At 46.9% G+C, this 24,589-nt stretch overlaps 1 protein-coding gene across 1 annotated transcript in view; it reads left to right on the forward strand.

The window, feature by feature from the left end:
* The window catches only part of CRX (cone-rod homeobox), a gene marked incomplete at both ends in the record, with an annotated part of 32,713 nt that extends 15,982 nt beyond the window's left edge, over nt 1–16,731 (forward strand). Inside the window, 3 exons of the mRNA XM_080908578.1 lie at nt 11,439–11,550; nt 13,256–13,407; nt 16,084–16,731. Of these exons, the coding sequence (XP_080764704.1) occupies nt 11,439–11,550; nt 13,256–13,407; nt 16,084–16,731 (912 nt within the window). The remainder of the gene's footprint in view (nt 1–11,438; nt 11,551–13,255; nt 13,408–16,083) is intronic.
* Between the last annotated feature and the right edge of the window lie 7,858 nt (nt 16,732–24,589).

The following is a 24,589-nucleotide window of genomic DNA, read 5'->3' on the forward strand; positions in this document are numbered from 1 at the left end:
CAAGTGAATACTGTTTTTAAAAATTACAAAGGCGTTGTGCAAGTTCCAGTACAGCAAGGGCTATGCAGAAAAACCCTACCTCAAAATCAACAAACAAAATTTTAAAAAGGGGGCTGTGAACTTTAATACCAGAAGGATCTGTGAGTTCAAGGCCAATCTGGTCGACAAAGCGAGCTCCAGGCTAGTCAGGACCACAAAATGTTTCCATTTTAGACACAAACAAAGCCTGGGTGTGGTACCACAGGCCCGAGAGTATTCCCAGCACTCAGCAGGCCCATCTGTGAGCTCCAGTCCAGCCTGCATAGACAGGGCTACAGAGAAAAAACTGGTCTGCAAAAACAAGAAAAAAAGAAGTTGAAGAGTTCAAAGTAATTTTCTGATACTTACTGAGTTGCTGCCTTGCTTGGGGCACGTGAGACCTGGAGGTACGGTTAGGATGAGTAAATACACACAAGTGAACAGGCGCAATCTGCAACTTCCTGCTTTGGTCTTACTTTGGGAGTTAGTTCAGAAAGACACAGAAATGACTTAGTTAAGGGCTCTGAAGACACTTTCCCTGCTAGATTCAAAGACGGTTGAGGTCTGATTATTTCGTCCCCACTGGGAGCATCTCCAGAGTTGTGGGGAGTTGTGGCTGTGATTGCTCTGTAGTGGGGATCACCTCACCCACAGCTGTGCTTAAAGGCTGGGTGAGGACCACTCTGGTAATTTTCAAACAAAGAAGGGGCAGCTGAGGTGCTTATTTAACACATCGAAGTTGACCTGGCCTCCAGGTTCTCCCAGAGTCCCTCAGTCCTTGCCAGGCATCCTTTGTTCCCAGCCATGACTTTCCAGCCCAGGGCCTGAGCTGCCCATTCCATTTATAATCCAGACATGTTGCTCTCTCTCTACCCCGTCTCCTCCTCTGGCTCTTCCTCCTCCTCCTCCTCTCTCCCTTCCCATGGCTATTTCCTTCCTCAGGCCAGTGAACTCCCCGCCGGAGAGCAGCCTCACCATAAACCTCCATTTAATATAATCTCATCTGGATTGAATTGATTCATATCACCAGAAGAGAAATAATTTATCATTCACCTGCAATCCCAGCACTTCTGAGGCAGAGGCAGGAGGATCACTGCAAGTTTGAGGCTAGTAGGGTCTATGTAGGAAGTACCAGACCTCCATAACAAGGCTACAGAGTGAGATTCCATCACAAAACCTGTGAGCCAGTCTAGGCTAATCCCAGCACAGGTAAAGACAAGCAGATCACTACTCATTCCAGGATCTAGACTAGCCTGGTCTACTTAGCTAGTTTCCTTCAGGCCACCCAGGGGTACGCAGTGTTGTAGAAAGTCACGGGGCACCAATGTTGTTAGAAGATGATGTCTCCGGTTTCCACACTGATGTTAGGAAAAGGCTGAAGAGAATGAGGGCAGGGACATGGCCCATGAAGGTGTGGTGAGGCCTGGGGACAAAGGAGATGCCTCTGGGGGGCCCATGTTGGGAATCCCTTTCCCCTGAGGGACCAGTCACACGACAGTATAATATAGAATAGAGTTTATTCAAGTCATGGGAGAGTTAAGAGGGTTGTAGAAGCAGAGAGAAGAGGAATAGAGAAGTAGAGGCCGGCCATGACCACGGGGAGGAGGGAAAAAGAGGAAGAAGGGAAGGGGAAGAGGAGGGATGGGGCTGGAGAGCAAGAGAGAGCAACAGAACAAGAGAGGAGAGAGAACAAGAGAAAGAGGAAGGGGTAAGCAGCCCCTTTTATAGTGTCAGATCACTGGGGCAGAGCATACCTGGGTATTGCCAGGTAACTGAGGGGTGGGGTTTGCAGAATCCCAACACCCAGAGTCACCCTGTATCAAAAAACCAAAACCAAGCAAACAGAACATCCCCGAGTCTTGAGATGGCTCAGTGGCCTAAGGCTTTTGCTGCCAGGCTGTGGCAACCTGAGTAGTTGCTGCTAGATTGGCCTGTTCGTGGAGATTTTATAGAACATAATTAGAATGAGGTAGACAAGCATAGCAGAGCTTCCCAGTGATACCATAGGAATTCCTCCGTGAAGTACCAGGGAGGTTTTCTCACCTATTCCAGCCAGCCCCACCCATTCTCTCCGCCTTCATCAGTGTCCCATTGAACACACGTGCCATGCCTGGGCCAGCAAGATGGCTCAGCAGGTAAAGGTGCTTGACACCAAGTAGCCCCAGGACCCCGTGGTGGAAGAACAGAACCGGCTTTGGCAAGTTGACTTTTGACTTGCATGTGAGCACCCTGGTTTTCACAAGCAAACAATGTAGCTAATCAAACCAAATCAGACATGTCATAAATTCATACTTCTAGTTGAGAAGACAGCTCCTATAGAGAGCGGACATGTTTCAGTTATTTGGGTAGAGGCATCTAGAGCTAAAGCAATTCAGAGGGAGAGCCAAGTTAGGGAACCGCACCCCCACTGCAGAGACTGAACCTTTTAGTCCCAGTATTCTTTAAACTTTTCTAAAACAACAACAACAACAGAAACCTAAACAAGGTCAGGCTTGGCCCATGCCTTTAATCCCAGCACTGGGAGGCAGAGGCAGGTGGATATCTGTGGGTTCAAGGCCAGCCTGGTTTAATAGATACAGTCTAGGACACCTATGGCTCTGTTACACAGAGAAACCCTGGGTTGAAAAACAAACACCGAACAACAACAAACCCAAGAAAAACCAAAATACTGCCCCCTCCCCCCAAGAAACCCCAACCATCCAAACTAAACCAGAAAACCCGCTTGTGACATGCATTCTGTAGGACTTTAGGCTAGAAATGAGGCCTCTGGCCTGAAGGATTGTTTCCTAACCCTGTCTGCATAGTTTGGCCTTCCTATTGGGCTGAACAGCAGTGGGGGCCCAACCTCCTGTCAAGCCTCAGAGCCTCAGACACCTCCTCCTTTGTGTCATTCTGCTAATGAGATCTGCTCTGATTCCCCTTCTGGCCCTGAGGTCCTCATCTCTTCTAGCAGAGGTGTGGGGAGAGGGGACGGGAGGGGAGGTCCCCTTGCGACCAGCAGTGACCCAGTGGTGAGCAGAGATTACAGTGTGCGCATGTGCATGCACCTGAGCGCACAGCCCGGTGTTCAGAGATATAAATACGCAGGGAGATGAGGGGAGGGACCGAGAGGGAGAGCGAGAGGTGGCAGAAGATGTGTGTGTATGGAGTAGCAATAGAACTTTCAGCGCAGAGATTGCAAGAAGCCAGCAGAGGCTCTGAGACTAGGCTGCAGCCTCAGGCTTACCTGGACAGGCTAAGATGAGGGAGGACCCCACAGACAGTGACAGAGTGACAAGGGAGGGAGACACAGTGGGACATGAGAGAAGGCAAACTTGCCTTACAAAGGGAACTAGTGACACAGACACAATGAAGAGCTGGAGGGATGGCTCAGTGGTTAAGAGCACCAGGGCTCTCCAGTCCCCAATGCATAATGTAATGGTGGCTCATAACCTCCTGTAATTCCTGGTCCAGGGGATCTGATGCCCCTATTCTGGTCTCACTGGGTGTGAACATGTGGGTGCAGACACAATGCCCACAGATGTACAGTCAATAAGCAAATCTAAACGGAATAGAGAGAGACACTCAGAGATAAAAAGACAGAGAGACAGTCAGAGACAGAGAGATTTAGAGAGAGTCTAACGGAGACATGGGAACTCAGAGAGATAGGGTCTGAAGCTGAGATGAACACACAGAGACAGAGATTAGAGGCGGTAGAGAAGACACAGAGCAATGGAGAGACAGCAGAGATAGAGACAGAGCTGGGGACTGAGGAAGGGAGGGAGACAGAACACAGAGAAAGAGTGAAACTGAGGCAGAAAAAAGAGTCACCAGGAACTACAGATTTGAACCCCTTCCAGGGCACAGGCCCTCTCCTCCCAGTTATTCCAATGGTGTCAGGAGACTAACAAGTTCAGCGCTTGCCTGGGCCACACAAACAATCCAGAAAGCCCCGTGCCTTCCTTTCTCAGTCCCCCCGACCCCCCAGCACTGCACACTTCTCTTTGTGCTTTTGGAGACACCTTTTTCCAGACATCTGAAGCTGGAGGGACACCCGTTAGACCTCAGGAACGACTTCCCCAAGGAGGAGTGGGGGCTCCTGGTGGCAGACAGGAGTTGGGCCTTCCCTCCCTTCCTTATCAACCCTAATTGCCAGGATGTCACTGTGGGGGTGGGGCGGTGGGATTAAGCAGACGGTGCCCTTCCCCCAGCCAATGTCACCTCCTGTTGCCCAGTGAATCCCCCACCTTCCCTGGGATTACCCTTCCAGATCCAGGCCACAATAGATGACATCACTCCCGGCTCAGGCTTAAAGTCGCCCCATGTGAGGGGACCTTCTTCCTCTAGCCTCTGCTGCCTGATGACACCTTCGAGGACCTGGGCATCCAGGAGAGTCCCCATCTCTTCTTTCTAAAGGTGAGTCTTTGCAGGAGAGGCTGAATGGACCAGGAAGAGAGGGAGAGGAGAAGGAGAGAGAGGTAGAGGGGGGAGGGGAGAAGGATATTTTATTTTCACTCATGTTTTCCAGGCCTGGTGTAGTTTGACACGAAGATGGATCTGTGATACTTTCTGAACAAATTAACATAGGGTAGAGGTTCTAGCAGGTGTTCAGGGAAACAGGCCACTTAGGACCATGGTAGGAGGGAGTAAAGTTGGGGGCCAGTGGTTGGAATGGCCAGTGGTTGGGGGCGTTAGGGTGAATGGACATTTATACTGAAGACATTCAGAGGTGGAATGTCTCATCTAAGCACACATCTATGGTGTGTGAGCATGTGTATGTGTGTGTATAAGTGTGTGTGTCCATGTGAGAGAGCACTTGTAGAGGACAGAGATAGACATACTGGGTGTCTTCCTAAGTACTTCCATTTGCTATTTTTTTCTAGAACTCTCTGTGTAGACTGGGCTGGCCCTGATCTGTTGCATATTCCTGCCCCTGCCATCCACGTACTTAAGGTTAAAGGTGCTCACCACCACACCCAGCCCATTTCAGACCAGGTCTTTCACTGAACTTGGATCTTCCTGTGGAGCTGAGGCTGGCTGGACAGTGGGGCCCTCTGCATCTGTTTGTCTCTGTTCCCCCATTTTAAGGTTATAGTGTGCCCAGCTTTTATCAGGGTGCTGGGGAATATTCACAGAAGGTGCTTTTTCTACTGAATCGTCTTCCCGCTTTCCCTGATACTTTTTAAATTTATTATTATTATTATTATTATTATTATTATTATTATTATTATATAAGTGGGAGTCTTATGGAGCATAGAGTGGTCTTGAACTTGTGCCATCACAGAGGCTGGTCTTGAACTCCTGATGCTGTGCACCACTACTCCCACTTGTATTTTCTTTAACTCTTTGGAATTTCTCTTCTCTGTCTGTAAGGTATATATTTATTATATAATACATAAATGTATGTATATACGTATATTAATTAGTATGTGTGTTTGTGTATGTGTGGTGTGTGTGTGTGTGTGTGTGTGTGTGTGTGTGTGTGTATCTTCTGACTCCTTTGCTGAAGTCAGAGGACAACTTGCTGGAGTCTGAGTTGGTTCTCTGCTTCCACCGTGTAGGTCTTAGGAATCAGACTCAGTTTCTTAGGCTCCGTGGCAAGCATCTTTATGGTTGAGTCTTCCTGTGGTCCCTGGGATTTCCTTTCCATCTGTGTATGTACCAATGCATAGATCATCCCCTCCTTGGAGAACACTGGTTCTTTTCACTGCCTGGCACTTGGGGTGCCATTTGACTATTGACAGGCTGGATCCCTGATAATATTAGATTGTTTATTAGTTAAAACATGGGCTGGGGCTGTAGCTCAGTCAAAAGCTAAGTGCCAACATGTTCCACACAGGTATTTGCTCACATGCACATGGGAGAAAAATTACACTTAACATATTTTTCTTTTTAAAAAAATATTTATACTTTTATTCACTTTGTATTCAGATCACAGCCCCCCTCCTTCCTCTCAATTCCACCCTTACATATCCCTCCTCCCATTTTCTCCTCCTCTTCTCCCTAGAGAAGGGGAGCCCACCTTGGATACCACCCCAACCTGGATCATGTCAGCAGGTCTGGGAACATCCTGTCCCACAAGCCCCATCCGGGCAGTCCAGATAATGGGGAAGGGGGTTAAATGGCAGGGAATAGAGACTGAGACAGCCCCTGTTCCACTTGTTAGGAGAACCATATAAACACCAAGTTGCACATTTGCTATAGAAGTGTAGGTCTAGGTCCAGCTCCTGCATTAAGCTTAACGTTTTGAGGCCAATGTGGCTGCTAATTTCTGCTCAATGCCAGCTCAACATAGTAAATTAGAATTCTTTCTCTGAAGTTGAGAACAAGGCTAGTGTTTCTAAGAACTAATCTAAGTTATAGAGGTTGAGTTTTGAAGGAAAACACCAATATTACCAACATTTTTTTCCCTCAATGCCTGCAGCGACTTTTCTAGGGTCTGTGTTCATCCAAATGAAATTATAGAGACATGTAGGAGGGGCATAGTGGCGTATGCCTAGAGTCCTAGCATTCGGGAGGCAGAGGCAGGCAGATCTAAGTTTGAGGCCAGCCTGGTCTACAGAGTAGGTTAGCCAGGAATGCATAAACATTATATCAAAGGGAGACCTTGTCTTAAAAAAATTGTGGTGAGCTGGATAGCTCAGTGATTAAGTGTACTGCCTGCTCTTCAGAAGGACTGGGCTTTTGATTCAAAGCACCTCACAGCTGATTATAATTACAGTTCCAGGGTACCCAATAACCTTTTCCGGCTTCTTCTGATGGCACCAGGTGTTCATATGTGTTCATAGAAATACATGCAGACGAAACACCCACATAGTATTAAAGAAAAACACCAACACAAAGAAAGTAACAAAAAAAATCCCAAACAAGCAAAGTTTGATATTACTGCTGCATCTGTCTACATGTCTGTCTGTCTGCCTACCTCTCTATCTATCTATCTATCTATCTATCTATCTATCTATCTATCTATCTATCTATCCATCCATCCATCCATCTATCTTTTTATTTATCTATCTATCTATCCATCTATATATCTATCTGGTTTGGTTTTTTGAAACTGAGTTTCTCTGTGCAGCCCTTGACTGTCCTGGAACTCATTCTGCAGCTCAGGCTTGCCAGGAACTCAGGAACCCATAGAAATCTGCCTGACTTTGCCTCCCAGGTGCTGGGATTGAAGGCCATGGCCCTCATGCCTTGCTGGGTATGCTAAATAGTTGAGGATGACCTTGAACTCCTGGTCCTTCTACTTCCACCGGATTAGAGGAGCAAACCATCTTGTTACTGTTTCTTCTCAAGTGTGTGTGTGTGTGTGTGTGTGTGTGTGTGTGATGTATGCATGTAAGTGTGTATTTATATTTGACTATACCTGCATATGTGGAGGCCAGAGGATAATAACAATATCAATGTTTTCCCCCATTCCCTCTACCTTGTTGCTTTGAGACAAGGTCTCTCATTGAACTAGGTGTGGCTCTTGGGCTTCACATGTTGCTGCTTTTCCTAAGGGTATAGTTACCTGCACACAAAGCTGCTACAAATGTGAACTCAGGTCTCATGCTTTTGCAGCAAGCACTCTTATCTACTTAGCCATTTCTTCGGTTCCCACCCTGCCTCGATTTTGAGACAGGTCTCCTGTGTCCCAGGGTAGCCTCTAACCTGATAAGTAGCCTAGAATGTCATTGACCCTCCAAGCCTTCATCTTCTGAATTCTAGAATTACAGTTTATGTGATGTTGGGGATTGAACCCAGGGGCTTTGTACGTTAGAGGCAAGTACTGTGCCAGCTAACCTGTACTCCAAGCCTCTGCTTGTGAATCCCAGGTTGGCTTTGAATTTGAATCAATCATCCTGCCTCATGCTCTGAGTGCTGGAATGGCGGGTGTGAGCAAGCCTCCATACCCAGATAGAGAGGGAGGAAGAGTCAGCAGGGGGTGGGGTGGGGGGTGGGGGTGGCAGGGTGCTGGTTAGAGGTCAGAGAACAGCAGCAGCTGTCAGTCCGCTCCTTCCATCTTGCAGGTACTGGGAAACAAATTCAGGTTGTCTGGCTTAGCAGCAGGTGTGTTCATCCATTGTGCCCTCTCCCTGGCCTTATTATTGTGTGTGTGTGTGTGTGTGTGTGTGTGTGTGTGTGTGTGATGGCACCTACACTGCCAATGTCCACTCTGAAGGCGACTCTGAATCTGGTGAAGGCCAGAAGATTTGAAAGAAAGACATGACCCGGGTCATCCGAGTTAGGAGAATGCCCTATGAATCCAGCTCAAGTTACGTGGTACATAACAGTATGCAAATCCCCTAGCTCCAGGTGGAGGAGAACACCCCCTGGGTCAAACAGAACACCCCCTGGGTCAAACAGAACACCCCCTGGGTTGAACCTGAAGCCTCTGGCAGTGTAAACAGGAACAAAGGTGTGAGCCATCTGCTTGAGACTAAGCCAATCTAAACTTCAAGGGAGGGGGTGTTTTCCCAAAGTCTAGGCATACCAGTGGGCGGTTGTCTAACCCCTGGGAGTGAGGGTGGGCATCACTCCCAACTTGTGTGTATGTGTGTGGTATATATATATTCATACGTTTGGAGACGTGTGCACAGCTATTGGGACATAAGCTGACTTACATTCCACACTATTATTTTGAGACTTGTTCTCTCGCTGGGCCAGGATCTGGGCTGATAGTCAGCTCTGGTGATCTCTTGCGTCTGCCTCTCACAATCTTAGGGTTCATGTGGTCAAGACTGACTCCCCCATTTCTTATTTTGAGAAAGAAGAATCCCTCTCTGTAGCCCTGGCTGTCCTGGAACTCACTATGTAGAAGGAGCTGGCCAAGGACTCAGGGGTTCACCCACCTTTGCCTCATGGGGACTGGGATTTAACGCATGCAGAACTGTGCCCAGTACAGCCTCGGGTGCTGGATTTGAACTCAGGTCTCAGTGACTGTAGTGACAACTGTTCTTATTCACTGAACTACCTTTCCAGCCCATGTACAAGCATGTATTATTATTATTGTTGTTGTTACTACTATTATTATTAAGATTAAAATGTTACTGTGTATTTGCACTTGAGTGAGAGCACCCACCCAGGCCAGTGGAGGAGCTGGAGTTACAGGCAGAGATGAGCTTTCTGATGTGGGTCTGAGGATTGAACTTGGGTTCAATAGCACCGGCTTTTATTCTTTGAATATACAAAGTATATAGTAAATATGTTCATAAACTTTGTATATTAAATAACACTAAATACAAATATAACGAACTTTTATATGATCTATTATCTGTAATTTGGACATACAGTATGTGTAACACATGCACTTAGTGTCGAAGTGTGACTTTGAATGCAATCTCAGCCTTTGGGAGGTGGAGGGAGGAGCATTGCTGAGTTTGAGGCCAGTCTGGGCTATGTAGTAATTTCCTGTCTCATTAGTGGTACATCCAAAAGATACACCTTATTCAGTAATCTGCTGGCTTTGCAAGTATGAGGATCTGAATTTGTTCCCTAGAAGCCAGGTTAAACAAATGGCTATGGTGCAGTTTATAATTAGAGAAGCAGTACCAGCTGAAACCCTGTGGCTTGCGGACAGCCATCCTAGCTTACGTGGCGATTTCCAGACTAGTGAGATACCTGATCTAGAAAACCAAGGAAGAAACAGGGGATGTAGCTCAGGAGGTAGATTGCTTGCCTAGTATTTTCGAAGACCTGGGTTCGGTATCCAGCACTGCATTAACCAGGTATGCTGGTGCTGACTCGTGATCTCAGCACTTGGGAGCTGGAGACAAGAGGATAAAGTTCAAAGTTATTCTCAGCTATCTGGTAAGTCTGAGGCCAGTCTGAGCTATGGAAGACCTTTTCTCAAAATTAAAATGAAAAAAATGAGGTAGGTAGCCTAATGAATAAATTTGGGGTTGGATTTTAGCCTCCCCTTCACTTACACACACACACACACACACATCATACACATATACACACACACCCTCACCCCCATACACATACACACCCTCACACACAAACATCCCTTCAGGCTCCCTTACAAACACCCTGCACACATACACACAACACTCACAAACACATATACAGAAGCACACAAACGCACACCACACCTACCCTCTGGGAGTGATGGGTAATACCAGTGGTCTCAGCACTTGTGAGGTAGAGGCAGGAGAGTCAGAAATATGAACTCAGCTTTGGCTACAGCCTTGGCTAGTTTAAAGTCAGCCAGGGCCCCATGAAACACTGGTGCACAAAATCAAAAGAGTTTGGGTTTTTTTTTTTTTTTTTTTTTTGTTTGTTTGTTTTAGGTTTTGATTTGGGTGTTGAGGCTTGGTCTACAATTGAGTTTCATACCAGCAGCCAGGGCTCTAGAGGAATTTTGATCTAGCAACATGGCTACTCTGGCAAGGGATCATCCCCAAAAAGATAGGTCTGTGTGATCTTGCTGGATTACAGACACACACCCTTAGCACACACCTTTAATTCTAAACAGTGATGTCTGAGTTGAGAGGCTGACAAAGTGATGAATCACAGAAAGATTTGACAGAAGAAGTCAGAGGTAGGATACTGCAGTTTGGTGCAGTTGAGTCTGGTGCAGTCCAGTTGAATGCTGTGGAGTCTAGTTGAGTTAGTGCAGTTCTGTCCAGTTTGTGCAGTCACTGAAGTCAGTGCAGTTCAGTTTGTGGAGTTCAGAAGCAATTTTTTTTTCAAGCAGAGCAATTCAGTCAGAAGCAGAAAGAAGTCAGTCTGAATGAATCAGCTTGTTGGAGCCAGCCAGAGTTCAGAAAGAGCTAGAAAGGGTGAGCCTATTCAACAGTATGTCTCAGAGGCTGAAATGTTCTAGGCCTAGGTTGAACAGATGGAGGCTAGAAGCTATAGCTTTCAAAGTCTGGGCTTGCAAAAGATTGGGTTGAATGAAGGCTTGAAGCTTCCAGGCCTAGGTCTAGGGATACTTCGGTAGAAACACTCTGGGCTCAGCCCAGGTTGTGTATTCACACAGCTTGGGTACTTCTCTCATCTTATTACTTCATATCTGAGGAAATAAAAGTGACAATTACACAGGGCTATATGTACTGAGCCCCTGAAACTCATTATGTAGAGCAAGATACCAGGATGGCCTCAAAGTCTCAGAGTTCTGCCTCCTCAGCTGAGAGAAAATGAATGTACCTCAACACTTGGCCTTTAAAAATGTGTGTGTGTGTGTGTGTGTGTATGTGTGTGTGTGTGTGTATGTGTGGGAGAGAGAGAGAGAGAGAGAGAGAGAGAGAGAGAGAGAGAGAGGGAGGGAGGGAGGGGGGGGAGGGAGGGAGGGAGGGAGAAAGAAAGAAACTTGGTTTTGATGGACCAGGTTGGTTGGATCCCAAAAAGACCTGAAGCAGGATGTGATTCTCAGTTTGTAAATGCCCAGGCATTGAGAAGAGTAGTCTGTTGGACACCCCATTCTCTTGTAGGTGCGCTCATCTGGGCCCTAGTCTCTGAAGATCATGATGGCGTATATGAACCCGGGGCCTCACTATTCGGTCAATGCCTTGGCTCTGAGTGGCCCCAGTGTGGACCTGATGCACCAGGCTGTCCCATACTCAAGTAAGTGTGTTCTCCTTCTCACCTCCAGTCTTTTTAAAAGAACCTCTGAGGTTCATTGCCCTAAGAATAAGAAGCATTCCTGGGGGGGGGGGCAGTGGGGCCTTGTACCAGCTCTCTGTCCATTTGCAAAGGAATTTGGCATTTCAGGGACTTTACAAGTTCCTCAGGAATTCAGAGGAGTATCTAGTCATGACATTGATTCCCTTTGGAGGGAGAGAAGGGGAGGGAACTGGTCTGGAAGCAGAATCAATTGGATTTTTATCTGTTTGTAAAGCTTCTTTTCTTTTTCTCTTTTTGGAGTAGAGGTTGTTGGGCTGGAATCCAGGGCCTCCTGGCTTCTAGCTAGCCACATTAACATGGAACTTATGCCTCACCATAACTGCAGGATTCTAGGCAGGGACTCTACCTCTGAGCCACACCCCTGACCTTCACTGGGGGATTCTAGGCAGGGGCTCTACCACTGAGCCACGCCTCCAGCTCCTCACTAGCAGATTCTAGTCAGGGGCTGTATCACTGAGTCACACCCTCAGACCTTCTCTCTATAACTGAGCATGTCCCAGCCTCCTCTCTTGACTCAAGATGCTCTACTATGATGCACTATTATTTAACATCTCTCTCTTTGTCTCTCTTATCTGCCTTTCTCCTCTCTCTCTCTCTCTCTCTCTCTTCATCTCTTTTCTTTCTTTCCCTTTCTTTTCCCTCTCTCCCTCCCTGCCTTCTTCCCTTCCTTTCTTCTTTCCTTTCAACAGGCTTTCACTATGAAGCCCTGGCCTAGAATTCACCATATAGATTTCTTTGCAAATTCACAGACTTCTGCCTGTCTCTGCCTCCTGAGTGCTGGGATTAAAGGCACACACCCTGTGATCTAGCCTTTCTCTTTCTTTGAAGAACAAATAAAACACTATTTTTGCATGAAGGGTAGGGACAGGGGGCATGTTTGTCATGGATCCCTTGCAGAGGTCTGAGGACAACTTTTGGGAGTTGTTTTTTCCCTTTTACCATTGGGTCCCAGGGATTGAACTCGGGTCCTCAGGCTTGTCCACGAGTGTGTATACATGCTGTACCATCTTGCTGCCCCCCTGTCTTCTTTCACATTAAGTTGAACCATGGAGACTTACCACTTTTAAAAGCAGAGGTCTTGGTTATTGACAATGTCATGTTTCAACTAAATATATCTTTGAGCATAAAAAGTTTCAAGAGCGGAGTCTGGTGCAGCGACCCCTGCCTGTAGTCCCAGATATTTGGGAGGCTGAGGTAGGAGGATCTCTTGAGTCCATGATTTCAGGGCTAGCCTGGGCTATGTAGTGAAACCCTGTTGTAATGAAAGAGAGGGGGAGGGACAAAAGGGAGGGGAAGAGGAAAGAGAGGATAGAAGAGAGAGAAGGAGGAAGAGAGGAGGAAGGGGAGAGAGAGGAGGAGAAAGAAGAAAGGGAAGGAGGGCGTAGGAATAAAACAAGAACAAAATGAGAGGCAAATTCTTGTAGGGCTAAAACCAGTTCCCTCCAGTGAATCAATGACTGGAACACATCTCTTAGTTCCTGTGGGGACTGAGCCACCAAGAGGAGGCCAGGGAATCAGTCAAAACCCCTTGGTTAAGCTGATGGATGTGCAGAAAGGACATTGGGACAGGCATTCCTCTGTACCTCATGGCCTCTGGAAAGCAGACCTAGCTAACTGGAGAGTTCTTTAATTTGCCCCCACTTAGGTGCCCCTAGGAAGCAGCGGCGGGAGCGGACCACGTTCACCAGGAGTCAGCTGGAGGAGCTGGAGGCCCTGTTTGCCAAGACCCAGTACCCAGATGTGTATGCACGTGAGGAGGTCGCTCTCAAGATCAACCTGCCTGAGTCCAGGGTCCAGGTAGGATGATCTGCTTCTTGGACCCCTTGTACTCTCACTGTAATGTTCTGTGGGCCCTTGTCAGATCCAGAGAGGATGAAAGAGAGGTCAAAGGTAGCAGCCATATTTATGAAGCGGCCTAAACGTCCCTCACTTTCCTTATGTCACTCTTATATGATGCCTTCTCACCACACTGTCCTTCAAGAGTTCTCCTAGAACTCTTTTTTATTTTATTTTATTTTATTTTATTTTATTTTATTTTATTTTGCACTCTGTTTCCTTTCAGGGTCTCTAATATGCACAAATGACCTACCACTGACTCACATCATCACCTCTTATTTATTCTTTAATCTTAAAATTACTTATTTTGATATTTATATGTGTGTTTGTTTGTTTAGCTTTCTGAGACAGGGTTCTGTTGTGGAGCTATGACTGCCCTGGAACTCACTGCGAAGGCCAGGTTCACAGAGCTCTGCCTGCCTCTGCCTCCTGAGCTCTGTGATTTAAAGGGATATGCCACCACTACCTGGCTAAAACTAGTTTTGAGACAGGGGTCTCACTATGAACTCCAGGCTGGCTTTGAACTTACCAGTGATCCACCTGCCTGTGTCCCAAATGCTGAGTGTGTGTGCATGTTTTATTTTTAATTATGTTCACATATGTGTCTGTGCATGAGTACAGTTCCTGGGGAAGTCAGAAGAAGGCATTAGATGCCCTGGGTTTGGAGTTACAGGCGGCTGTGAGCCATGCACTGTAGGTTCTGGGGACTGAACTTAGGTCTTTAGCAAGAGCAATATGTGCTCTTGAACACTGAGCCATCTCTGTAGACCATTTAGTCATCATTTTAAAAAAATTATTCTTTGGTTTAGAAGAAGGGAAAGAAATGTGGAAATGATGTATTGTAATTTCAAAAAAAACTAAGTAAGCAATGAAATTTTATTCTTTGGGTAATTTCATACATGGATACAATGTATTAAGGTCAGATCTACACCCTTTCCAATGCCTCCAGTAGCCTCCATTTCTCTTCCAGCTTCATTCATGTCTTTTTTTCCCTCCTCTTTTAAAACCCTTTGGGTGAAATTTGTGCTGCTTCTATGCACATGGGGTGGTACTATCCACCTGAGATTGTGAGACAGACTCAGTTACCCAGGCTGGCCTTGAACTCCCTTCGCAGCTCAGGCAAACCTTGATTCTCATATCTTCTTGTTTTATCCTCCTGAAGAGCAGGATCTCTACAGGTCTGTGCCCTTAAGCCTAGCTTCCGAGGACTTGTCCCATTGTCATGGTTACTGAGCAACCAGTCACATCAATCAAGTTATCTTATCAATCAGGGAGACTCACAGGGATCACAGTGCTCTAAATTCCAAACTGCAATGCCAGTTTCCTGTCTGAACCGCTACCTCCTATCCATCTTACTTGACAGCTTCTTTCAGTACGTCCAGTTCTAGAACACCACACTAAACATGGTAGGCTCACACCTGTAACCCCAGCATTTGGGAGGCTGAGGAAGGAGGATTGCTTTGAGCTTGAGCCCAGTCTTGCTACATAGAGTGAGCCTTCACCCCAACTGTAAGGTTTGCCCACTTAGGCCAACACTAATCTTACTCACCAAAGTAGAATACTAACCCCTTAGATAGTTAAGTAGCAAACACTGAGTGATGTATGATTATAAGGTAACCTAGAGGATTAGTGGGCAAGAGAAATGTGTGTGTGTGTGTGTGTATGAATATGTGTGTGTGAATATGTGTGTGAATGAATATGTGTGTGTGAATATGTGTGTGAATGAATATGTGTGTATGAATATGTGTGTGTATGAGTGTGTGTGAATTAATGTGTGTATGTGTATGAATATATGTGTGCATGAATGTGTGTGTGTAAGTGTGTGTGTGTGTGAGTGTGTGTGTGTGTGAGTGTGTGTGAATGTGTGTGTGTGCACATTCTGCAGTGTGGGGGATTGAACCGAGAGGTTCTTGTATGCCAGGCAAATGCTCTACCACTGAGCTACATCCCTAGCTTTGGTATTATTATATCTATACGTAAAATTGCATGCATGTACATACTATGAAATTGGCTGATGAGCACACATATGTGTACTAATACATAGATACATGATTGCATGTATGATTTGTGAATATAATGCATACATATACGTAGTCATGAGTAGGGGCATGTTAATATAAATGTGTTTATATGTGCATGACTATATGTGAGTATAATGCATGTGTTCATAAGCAGGAACAGATAAATATAGTATGTTCATATGTGTATGATTGCATGAATCATATTTTCCAATTGCATGGACAATGCACAATTGTATTACATATTCATGGGGTCAGGTAAGTGGCTGAATGCATGTAGGTATGTATGTGTTTATGTGTGTAACTGCATACATATTATGTGAGAATGATGTATGATTGTGTGCATGCACATGTGATCAATCAGGTAGGTAGATGGTACATGATGTCTGATATATGCATGTATGTATGATTGCCTACATGTATGATATATGTGTGATCAGTGCATGTAGGTTGCTGTGTCCATGTGTGCATGCATGATTGGGCAGGTACACAGATCATGGACAGAGCTGCCCTATCATTGTATGCAGAGTCATGATGTGTGGGTTTTAACCATTCACTTTGTCTTCTCTTGGCACGTGAATTTACCCCCCTCCCCCCAATATTCCCTCTCTCCATCTAGGTCTGGTTCAAGAATCGCAGGGCGAAGTGCAGACAGCAGCGACAGCAGCAGAAACAGCAGCAGCAGCCCCCGGGGGGACAGGCCAAGGCTCGTCCTGCGAAGAGGAAGGCAGGCACATCCCCGAGACCCTCTACAGATGTTTGTACAGATCCTTTGGGCATCTCAGATTCCTACAGCCCATCTCTGCCTGGCCCCTCAGGTTCACCTACCACAGCAGTGGCCACCGTGTCCATCTGGAGTCCGGCCTCAGAGTCTCCTTTGCCTGAGGCCCAGAGAGCTGGCCTAGTGGCTTCAGGGCCCTCTCTTACCTCAGCCCCTTATGCCATGACCTATGCCCCTGCCTCTGCTTTCTGTTCTTCTCCTCCAGCTTATGCGTCTCCAAGTTCCTATTTCAGTGGGTTGGATCCCTACCTTTCTCCCATGGTGCCCCAGCTAGGGGGTCCGGCTCTCAGCCCCCTCTCCGGCCCCTCTGTAGGACCATCCCTGGCCCAGTCCCCCACCTCCTTGTCAGGCCAGAGCTACAGCACCTACAGCCCTGTGGACAGCCTGGAGTTCAAGGACCCCACAGGCACCTGGAAATTCACCTACAATCCCATGGACCCTCTGGACTACAAAGATCAGAGTGCCTGGAAGTTTCAGATCTTGTAGAAGAGGCTTTATATCCCCCCTTCTGGTGGAATCACCCTCTCTGGACTCCAGCTGCCTCCTCCAGCTTAGATTCCAGGAGAGTAGCCCTCTGCAAGCGACAGCAAGTAGCAGTCCTGCCAAAGGCTGTGAACAATTCAGCCTCAGGCGTAGTTCACCCTTAGCTCCATTAGAGAGCTTAGCCCCTTCACCGCCTGCCCCAAGCAATGAGATGAACGAGGCTCCTTCCTCTCTCAAGACGGTCCAGCGGCAATCACTAGACGTCCTGACTGATATGTAAATCTGTTGCTTTCCCCGTCATCAGTAAAGGTGCTGAGAACTTGCTCCGGAAAGAAGGGAAATCTGTCCTGCAAGTGACTTGGAGAATGTTTGGGTTAGAGCTCCCAGTACCATAAGCCAGGTGTGGTGACTCATAATCCCAGCATGGAAGAAGCTGAAGCAGGAGGATTGCAGGAACTTGAGGCTAGCCTGGACTACGAAGTGAGACCTCTCTAAATTCACTTGGAAAATGTATACAGTCAAAGTTAATAAACATCAGGTTTACATGGTAGGTTTAGGGGCTTGTTCATTTGATTTATGTGTCTGTATGTACGTTACAGGCGTGAGCCACCAAACTGAGCTGGGAGATGCTGTGGTTTGTACAAAGACAAAATGCAACAGAAGCTTTGTAAATATTGGGGAGGACTTGAGAGACAAATAGGATGTTCTAGAACTCAAGGTCCCCCAGTCAGAGGTTCCTAGGGTCACACTGAGGGGACACAGCTGATGAAATCTTCCAGATGTCTATAGGAGCTGAATCTCAAGAGGCTGGAAGTCCTGTTCATGAGCACACCTGGGTCTAGCCTGGACTACGAAGTGAGACCTCTCTAGACAGCCATAGAGTGTGTCCCAGATTTTTGTTTTAATGATTTATTTTATTCATATGAGTACACATTAGCTGTCTTCAGACACACCAGAAAAGGGCATCAGATCTCATTACAGATGGTTGTGAGCCACCATGTGGTTGCTGGGATTTGAACTCAGGACCTCTGGAAGAACAGTCAGTGCTCTAACTGCTGAGTCAGCTCTCCAGCCCTTGGACAATATTCTAGGAGTGGTGGCACATGCTTGAGATCTCAACACAGGGTCATTCTAGGCGACAATGCTAGTCTGAGGCCAGCCTGGGCTACATAAAGCCCTGTTGCATTCCCCACCCCTGCAAATCCTACTTTCCAAGCCTGGAGACTAGTAAGGCAAGTGGACATAGAATGACGAAGTCAGGGGTCCCCTCGTCTAATGTTAGCTTCTCTGTTCTCTCCTTTCCTACTTACTAGCCTCTTAGGTCTCCCTTCCCTGGCTACCCAGAGCGAAACCGATTAAAGATGTTGGATCCCACTTAAATTAGGGTGTTTTTTCCTCTTTGTTTCTGCGTGATTTTTTGTGAGGGGAGGGGCAAACTTAGGTAGAAAGACATTAAGATTTGCTTTGACCTTTCTGCCCATACTGTATGTACCCCTGGATATTTTCCGTGTGGCAATGCTCTTCTCCGTATCTTCTAAAAGTCAGCTAAGGAGGAACACGGGAGCAGGGCAGGTAGAAGGCCTGGAATCCCAGTACTTGGGAGCTGAGGAGGAGGATCTCAAGTTTAAGATCTGCTTAGGAAACTTAATCACAGATACCTTTAAGAGAGGCTGACAGTGTAAGTCAGGATACAGCCCCTGCCTAGAATCCCCAGTGAGGGGCTGGGGGCGTGGCTCAGTGGTAGAGCCCCTGCCTAGAATCCCCCAGTGAGGGGCTGGGGGCGTGGCTCAGTGGTAGAGCCCCTGCCTAGAATCCCCCAGTGAGGGTCTGGGGGCGTGGCTCAGTGGTAGAGTTTTTGTCTAGAATGCTGGAGCCCTAGGTTCAGTTCCCTGTACAACAAAAAGAATATAAGTCAGTCCTAAATTGTAGGCATCACCACAGCAACGCCCAAGATGGGCATCATAGGTGAGAAAACTGAGGGCTCGGGAGTCAGTTCCTTCACCATGTCCTATATCTGGTAGAACTTCTTTTTGGTTCCTTCTTGGGGTGCACAATCCCTTCCATTAAAAAAAAAATTATGTGTATGTGTACTTTTGCCTGCATATATGACTGTGTGCCATGTGAAGGAAGTGCCTTTGGAGACCAGAAAAGGGCACCCAACTCCCTGGGACAGGAGTCACAGAGGAGAGTGTAAGTGGCTGTGTGCATGCTGGGAATGAAACCTGGGTCCTCTGGAACAGCAACCAATTCTCTTAACCACTGAGCCATCTTTCCACCCCACGCCCTTCTTTTAAAGGCAGGATCTTGCTACAGAGGCATGGTTGGCCTCAAACGCATAGTAGAGTGCCTCCCATCTGCTGGGATTACAGATATGTGCTTGGTCCTCTGTACTTTCTGGCCATCTTTCCATTTCTGTCCTCACCCCTGTAGCTGTGTCCCCTTTTCTTGTGTCCCCTTCTACCCCAGGCATTCTGTTTCCTGTGTCCCTGGACGGGACTAATTTAGTAAATGCTCCAATCCTCTTAGGACAACAGTCCAGCCTCAGCAGAAAGGCAGGGGAATTATGGAGGATTAGGCTCAGCCTCAGGACCTGTGGGGGAGGGGACTCTGTGGGGACAGCCATTTTCTTTTTAAACTATGCGACATCTGTTCATCCCATCAGTCCCACATAGACACGGCTCTGTTTGCGTGCATCATAATGACACAACCACCGGTTTACTGCTTATTTGTGTGCGTGTGTGTTTGCGTGTACACGTGTGTACATGTCCTGGTACTTGCACATGCAGAGGTCAGAGGAAGACATGGGATGCCTTCTTCTTTCATTCTGCCTCCCCTCTTTTCATCCCTTAAATTTTCTTATCTAATGCAACTGAGTGTTTTGACTGCAGGTAGGTATGTGTGCTATATGTGTTTAATGCCCTCAGAGGCTAGATCAGGCCCAGACAAAATTTAAATTACATTGGGGTGTGTGTGTGTGTGTGTGTGTGTGTGTGTGTGAGTGTGAGTGTGGACATCAGAACACAACTGGAACTAACTTTATAGAACATAGGTCACAGCTAAGGTCACTCTACCCTGAATGCAGCATATCTTGTCTGATTCTTTGAAGCTAAGCTGGTAATTAGTATTTGGGAAGGAGATCACACAGGTCTCATCAGCTTGGATTCTAGAAAGGGCATAGATGAGACCCCCAGCTCCCGAGTGCCTGGTATGGTGGGTGCACCTTTAATCCCAGCACTCGGGAGGCAGGTGGAACTCTGAGTTCAATTCCAGTGTGATCTACATATGAACTTTCAGGACAGCCAGAGCTTTGTAATGTAAAGACAAAAGAGCCAGGCAGCTGTGGCCCAAGGCGAAGATCCCAGCACTGAGTGGCAAAGGCAGGTGGATAGCTGTGAGTTTGAGGACAGCCAAGGCTACACAGAGAAACCCTGTCTCCAAAAACCCAAGAAGCAAAAACAAACAACAAACCAGATCAAGTATTCGATTTTCTTGTATTTCTTTCTTTGATGTCACTGTTGGTAATTGAACTCAGGTTGTTTCCCCAAAGCTGGGCAAATGCTCTGCCACCCAGCCACATGCCAGGGAAGCTGTGTGCTAGATTCTGTACCGAGTCTTCAGTCTCTGTGGTGTCTTTCCCCCAGGACGTGCTACAGAGAATATGGCGTCTCTCTGCCACAGGTTTGCAGTCATGATCAAGAAACCGAGCCTCCTCTTCCCCTCTTTGTCCAGCTGAGAGGAGACTCTTGAGCAACAAGCCAAGAGGTTCTAGAAGATGTCATTAGCTGTCACCCAAACACCCATTTATCCCAGGGACAATTTGCAAATATAAACCAGGCCACCTTCAAGGGAATGCTTTGAGCCCTCTGTGTAGGACCTTGGGGAAAATTTTGGGTGGAGACCATGGAAGCTCCAGTGATCTTGGGGAGCAGAGTGGGGCTCTGAATGACCCAGGTAGTGGGAGGGTAGCCAGAAACGGTGACAGTCAGGTAGATGGAGGACTGAGCAGGCTCTTGCCATTCAAGGAGGGGTGCCCAGCAATGAAAGGCAACGAGGAGAATCCCTGGGCAGCAGACTGAGTAGAGGCCCATTTCCTGAGATGCTCACCAGCCAGTGGAGATCAAATTTATTATGGGTTAGAGTCTCCAAAGGGCAATGCTAAGGCTGCTACTTTCCCATCTCACAAGCCAAGCACCACTGAATATACCTGCTCAATAAAGAAAGATGTCCTCAACAGGGCCAGGTTTTCATAGGGTGCAGCTGCAGACTGAGTGGGGCCATGGGGTGGGAGGGTCTGCTGGCTGTGAGGGTGTTTAGTTGAGGTTACTATTGCTGTGTGATGAAACATCATGGCCAAAGCAATTTTGGCGAGAAAGGGTTTATTTGGCTTAGGTTTTCATATCGTTGTCTTCCATCATCAGAGAAAGTCAGGGCAGAAGCCTGGAGGCAGGAGCTGATACAGAGGCCTTGGAGGGTGCCGCTTTCTGGCATGTTCCTAATGGCTTGCTCAACCATCAGCCCAGGAGCCCAGGGCTTCAGGGATGACAGCATCTCACTAAAGGCTAGGCCCTCCCCTCTTCATCTCTAATCAACAAGATGCCCTGAAGGCTTGCCTTCAGCCCGATTTATACAGGCATTTTCTTAATTGAAATTCCCTCCTCTTAGTGACTTTCGCTTGGGTTGAAATAGAACTACACGGCACAGTTTACCCCCTGTGAACTTGACACACAAGCACGCCGCCATCAAGCTACGGCCTTTCCTTCCTCATTCATCCTCACGGTCACACATTAAAAACATAAAGCACCTTACAAGTCCCGCAGCCTTCACAAATTCAAACACATTAAAAGTTCAGTTACGGTAGCACTTGTGAGTTAGAGGCAAGTGGATCTCGACGCAGGCCAGCCTGGTCTACAAAATCAGTTCCAGAACAGCCAGGACTGTTACACAGAGAAACCCTGTTCTGGGGGGTGGGGGGGGGGAGGGGGAAAGCCACTTTAAAATATTCAGTCTCTTTCTTAAAAATTAAAACAAAACCAAAAGCCAACAGTTTCCCTTCCTTTCTTTCCCCGCAAACTCCATCTTCTCCCACCTTTTCCTCATCCACTCCACCTCCATTTCTCCTCAGAAACAGGCAGGCCTCCCAGCGGTCTCAAACAGCCACTGCATATCAAATTGCAGTAAGACTAGGCACCTCTGCTCCTCTCAAGGCTGTATGAGGCAGCCCATTAAGAGGAAAGTGTCCCAAAGACAGACAGCAGAGTCAGAGTCAGCCCCTGTTCCCACTGTCAGGAGTCCCACATATAGACCAAGCTACATGACTGTAACATACGTGCAGAGGGCCTGGGTCAGCCCCATGCAGGCTCCCTGGTTGGCGGTCCAGTCTCTGTGAGCCCCTATAGGCCCAGGTTGGTTGGCTTTATGGGTTTTCCTGTGGTGTCTTTGACCCCTCTGGCTCCTACAGTCCTTCCTTTCCCTCTTCCATAGGATTCCCCAAACTCTACCCAGTCTCTGCATCTGTTTCCTTTAGTTGCTGGATGAAGCCTCTCTGATGACAGACAAGTGCACTAGGTACCAATCTATGAGTGCAGGAGAACACCGCAAGGAATAATTTCCCTAGAGTTTCCTTCCCCACAATTTATATTTGGTTCTCTACTAGGTCTCTGGGTAATCCAGCCTCTGGGTCCTGGCCCTGCAGGCATTGTCAGGACTTGGATCCCTCTAGTGGCATGGATCTAAATATCCAGTCTGCTTAAAAGTAGACAGTGGGTTCCTGTAAAAATCAATATTAAGTTAAAACGTTATTACAAAAGGAAAGAAAGAACCAGGGCATGCACACACACACACACACACACACATAAAAGAAAAAAAAAAAAAAAAAAAAGAACCAGGGCACAGTCATAATCAGACTACAGCAAAACCAAACTCTCAACAACGTAAATAACAAACTGTCTTAGCCTCATCCCTAGCTCTGTAGAAGAATACCTGCTGTGGTCTCCCCTTTAGTCTCTAACCCCATCCCCAGTGGATCGTAGAGACCTTTCATCAAATCGTCCCAGTCTCCCGGCCTCCAACACTAGCAGGCACGGCCTGTGCACATACCAGCTGAACAGGCCATGGTAACAGGTAAGCTAACTGACGCTCTTCACCAATCTCTCTTCTATTCAAAATCTATCTCCCCACTCATATTCTTAGCTCTGCAACAGACACCAGTCTCCACACTTACCAGGTCCTCAGAAAAATTTCTACCAGGCAACACACAGCTATCACAGTTGTGGAAAATCCAAAGAGGAAGCAGGAACCAAGGAAGAAGACACCCAAGCAGCAAAGACAAATCCAGAAATCAGCACCTGGACATATAATCAATTCAGTCTCAAATGCACCCCAGTGCATTTTACGCCTCAGTGTAAAAGCACATCCAATAACAGCCAGGGCAATATGTTTACATGAGCCCAGATACTCTATCACAGCAGGCCGTGAATATTCCAACATAGCTGAAGCCTAAGAAAAAGACTTTGATACCACTTGTATGAAGCTGATAAAGGTCCTTAAGGAAGAAATTAGCAGTTAGTTGATATTGTTCTTTGTATGGGGTTACAGTCCTCTTCAGCTCCTTCAGTCCTTCCCCTAGCTCTTCCTTTAGGGTTTCTGGACTCAGTCCGATGGTTGGCTGTATCTGCATCTGTGTTGGTCAGGTGCTGGTAGAACCTCTCAGGGAACAGCCATACCAGGCTCCTGTCAGCAAGGGCTTTTTGGCATCAGCAATAGTGTGGGGGTTTGGTGTCTGCAGACGGGATGGATCCCTAGGTTGGCATGGCCTTTCCTTCAGTCTCTTCCATTTTTTGTCTCTGTCTTTTCTTTGAACAGAACATTTCTGGGTTAAAAATTTTGAGCTGTGTGGGTGGCCCCATCCCTCAACTGGGGGCTGTGCCTCTCTACTGGAGGTGGTCTCTACAGGTTCTCTCTCCCCTTCGTTGGGCATTTTGGCCAAAGTCATTGCCACTGGGTCCTGGGATCCTCTTGCTTCTCTGGATTTTCTAGTGGCCATCCCCATTTTCCCACCCCTACCACTACACGTTTCTATTCAATATTCTGACCCTTGTACTTCCGTACCACCAACCAAAGAGGATGCGTGGGAGGTGCCATGAGTCTAGATACATATGTAGCATACATCAGTGTGAGGGTAGGAAGGGTTGGTGTCCCAGTGTAGGGGATGAGAGAGGGGTGAGGCAGGAGTGGGTGAAGGAGCACTGTCAAAGCAAAGGGGAGGGAGGAGAGGGAAATGGGATGGGGGGGCTATTGAGGGGGAACCGGGAAGGGAGACATTATCTGAAATGTAAACAAATAAAATGATTAATAAAAATAAAAAAATCTACCATTTTAAAGGTAAAAGAAGAAGAAGAAGGAAGAAGAAGAAGAAAAAGAAGAAGAAGAAGAATAAAGAGGAAGAAGAAGAAGGAGGAGGAGGAGGAGGACTTTGGTCCCCACTCTCACAAAAAGACAGGTCATCCAAATAAAAAATAATCAGGAAATGCTATAGTTAACAGATGTTACAAACCAAATGGACCCACTAGATATCAGTAGAATGTTTCATCTAAACACAAAAAAACCCATATCTTCTTCTCAGTAACTCATAGAACCTTCTCCAAAACTGTCTATTTACCTGGATACAAAGCAAGTTTTAACATATACAAGAAAATGAAATAATCCCACGCATCCTCTTGGACCAACATGAATTAGAGCTGGACATCAACAATGGAAAGTTTACAGATCCACGGGAACTGAACAACTCTCTACCAAATGGACAAATGTGTAATGGGATGTATAGTAGAACCTTTATGTCTGGCTCTAAATGAGACATATAGTA

Source organism: Micromys minutus (genome assembly GCF_963924665.1).
Source record: "Micromys minutus genome assembly, chromosome: 32".
Taxonomy (NCBI): Eukaryota; Metazoa; Chordata; class Mammalia; order Rodentia; family Muridae; genus Micromys; species Micromys minutus.